At 38.1% G+C, this 3,342-nt stretch overlaps 1 protein-coding gene across 3 annotated transcripts in view; it reads left to right on the top strand.

Annotated features, from left to right (window-relative positions):
- Positions 1 to 3,342, top strand: part of LOC106874788 (centrosomal protein of 164 kDa) — a 105,782-nt gene that overhangs the window by 61,941 nt on the left and 40,499 nt on the right. For all 3 annotated transcript variants that reach the window (XM_014922644.2, XM_052975154.1, XM_014922652.2), the window contains 2 exons: positions 409 to 623; positions 1,054 to 1,240. In XM_014922644.2, the coding sequence (XP_014778130.1) occupies positions 409 to 623; positions 1,054 to 1,240 (402 nt within the window). The remainder of the gene's footprint in view (positions 1 to 408; positions 624 to 1,053; positions 1,241 to 3,342) is intronic.

Here is a 3,342-nt window from a genome sequence, read left to right as displayed (position 1 = left end):
TATATATATACACATATATACGACGGGCTTCTTTCAGTTTCCATCTACCAAATCTACTCACAAGGGTTTGGTCGGCCTGAGGCTATAGTAGAAGACACTTGCCCAAGGTGCCACGCAGTGGGAATGAACCCGGAACCATGTGGTTGGTAAGCAAGCTACTTACCACACAGCCTTTCTCAATAAATCAGTTTATGAGGAACAAGAAACAACAGACAAATTACATCATTGTTTAGGCCTAATTCCCCATGAACTTATATTTGGGTGATTTTCTTGAGTGCTGAGCCTCAGGAAAATCACAAGCAATTGTGTCTGATTATCATCTCGTTTTCTTTCATAGTACTTAGACCGGATTTGATCTAGGAATCTTTACTTCTAAATTGAATAATTTCATTTACTTTCTGTTTGTAGGACTTTGATGGCACTTTGTCTTTGAAATCTACTGCACGTGACGAATCTGGAGAGAAAGTCAGCCCATCATTTCTTGATGTTGCTGGAGGTGAAAACAAAAGAATCCAAGAGATCTTGACACCGTCACCAACACCAACGCCAACATCACCATCACTAGGTGCTGCAGTTGCAGCAAAAATCCCAGTAGTGGTAGTATCAACAGCAACAGCTAACAGGTACATAAAAAAAAAGAGAGAATGTGAGGGTAAGGTTGTTTAGAAATAGAATTCATTAAATGAGCCCAAAGTTAGTGTTATAATTTGTATTTTTATTATTATTATACTTGGTTGAAAGGTCGCAGGCTGGCTGAATTGTTTGCATGTTGGATAAAATGCTTAGTGGCATTTTGTCTGTCTTTACACTGAGTTCAAATGCCACTGAGGTCAGCTTTGCCTTTCATCCTTTCAGGGTTGATTAAATAACTACCAGTTGAACTCTGGGGTCAATCTATTTGGCTCATCCCAACCCCTAAAATTACTGGCCTTGGACCAAAATTTAAATCCATTGTTATAATTGGTTGTTGCAGTAGTTGCAATATTTCTGCACTTGCACTCATTTTTCCTAAGTATACTTAACCAAACAACCTGCAACATCTTCTTCCTTTAGGTTATCTTCTGAAGAATCTTCAAAAATGAGTCTTCCAGAAGAAATGAAGAAAACAACAGAAGAATGTTCAGAAACAGATTTAGAATCAAAGAAGCAAGAAATAGCACAGAAACATGAGAAATCACTGAAAGAACTCAGAGAAAAATATGAAAAAGAACTTGAGAAAGCCAAAGAAGAAATGAGAGAAGTATACCAGCTTTGATTATCACTTTTATAATGAGCCAACTACAGAGCATCTAAATGCTTGTTTAAGCTGCTAGACATAGCAGCCAAAATTCTTCTTTAACCCTACCCCACTATCTTTAAAAAAGGACATACAAGGGTAAGTTAGAAAGTAATGCAATTTTTATTTGCATTACTTTCTGATCCACCTTCATATCAAATAATGTAACCAATTGTGTAGTATGTTTGATAAAAGTAATGAATTGGTCATGGCTGGAATGTCTAGGTCAGTTGATCAGATCTGACTTGAGGCTAAATAACTATTTTTTATAATGAATCAATGAGGGACCCTCTACATGTTTGCTTGACCTGTTAAAAATAGCCAAATGTTCCTCAAATTCTACCTTACCATCTTACAAAAGGAAATACACATTAGATAAAGTAATCCAAAATACACAACAACTGAAAAATAGACAGGATGGTCAAGACTGGAATACCTTTAATCAAAGCTCTAATCAGTTGTTGTTAGCGTGGGACTAAACAATATCCATCCATCCATCCATTTTGGCCACAACTATTCCTGGGAGGATCATTGGGATAGAGTCGTTAGGCACCTCTTTCACAGGGTCCTATCAGAAGCTATTGTCATTATATTTTCCTGCTGGATTCTTAAGTCTGACCATCTGAGACTATGGATATCATCCAACCATCTTGCTCTTGCTGTACCCTTAGATCTCCTGCTACTTAGCTCAACTTGAAGAATCTGTCTGCAATCCTTTCCTGTGACATTCTGACCACATGTCTAAAGTACCAAAGCTGTGACCTCTCAATGGAGAAAAATAGTGGTTTAACCTGAAAAGAGTCCTTGATCCCCAGATCTGAAAGCTACTGACTCTAATTAGTGGGTTCCAAACTTTCTCAAGATATCATAACCTCTGCTTCATGTTATTGTTAAAGTGATCATTATTACCAGCTTCCATTATATTACTTTTTTTTATTTATAACACTCAACCTCAGCCTTCATGCTGGTTTTGAGTAAGATGATATTTTCAGATTTGGAAATGATCAATTTCTCATAAGACTGGAATCAAAACATTTGTCATCCAGCCAGACTTGCGTGAAATGAGTAATTTGTCTTGTGCAAGAACTCAAAATATCAACTATAGCTAAGTCTGGACAGGTGTATAAATTATCGCAGTTTTATGATTAATGCATCTCCTTGATGTCTTCTCATGTATATACAGACATACATGGTTTGATCAATAAGTATCTGCACTTCTGCCATAGTAACGAAGCTAAAGCATGCAGAGTGAAGCCACTTGGCTCAGATTGACCTTGAATTCTGCTGTGCATATGCACTAAATTCTAACATTCTAGCTCACTTCCACTGTTTACAGCAGTGCTTGGAAGGAAGGTGTAGCAAGTGATCATCACGTTGACCATGACAGAGAAAGTTGAGCAGAGAACCTGCATCAGATTTTGCCAAAAGCTTAGTGATACCTGCTCAGAGGCCTATGCAAAGTTTTCCAAAAGTTTTCATCATTCTCGACACAATCAAGGAGATCTTGTGCAACTGAAACCTGAGTGTCTTTTTGGTCAGCTGAAAGCAGTTTGGGCACAAACTTGGCAGACACACATCTCATACCTAAATCTTCAGTGATAATGACCTGAAATGAACCGTAACTAATCTGCACATCTTCTGGTAACTCACTGATGGTGATTCAATAACTTCCCCTCACAGCTGCATGCACATCTGCAATGTTTTTCTCAGTTCTGCTGGTTGTGGGTCTTTCAGAACATTCGTCAATATTGACATATTTTCAGCCATATTTGAAATTTCTGAACCATTCCTTGTGTGTGGCTCATACACTCCTCTCCATACTCTTTCTGCAACTTTGCATAGGCCTCGGAGCAGGTATTGTCATAACCACTTTCTCTGTCATGGTCAATGTGATGATCACACACTGCACACCTTCCTTCCAACCACTGCTGTAAACAGCAAAAGTGAGCTAGAATGTTAAAACTTAGTGCACATGCATAGCAGAAATCAAGGTCAATCTTTGCTAAGCAGTTTCACTTTGTTACTATGGCAACAGTCTGGATACTTATTGATCTGACCTCATATAC

Source organism: Octopus bimaculoides, chromosome 20 (assembly GCF_001194135.2).
Source record: "Octopus bimaculoides isolate UCB-OBI-ISO-001 chromosome 20, ASM119413v2, whole genome shotgun sequence".
Classification (NCBI taxonomy): domain Eukaryota; kingdom Metazoa; phylum Mollusca; class Cephalopoda; order Octopoda; family Octopodidae; genus Octopus; species Octopus bimaculoides.
Note: the sequence above shows the minus strand (reverse complement) of the source record. Positions and strands in the feature narration are given on the sequence as shown.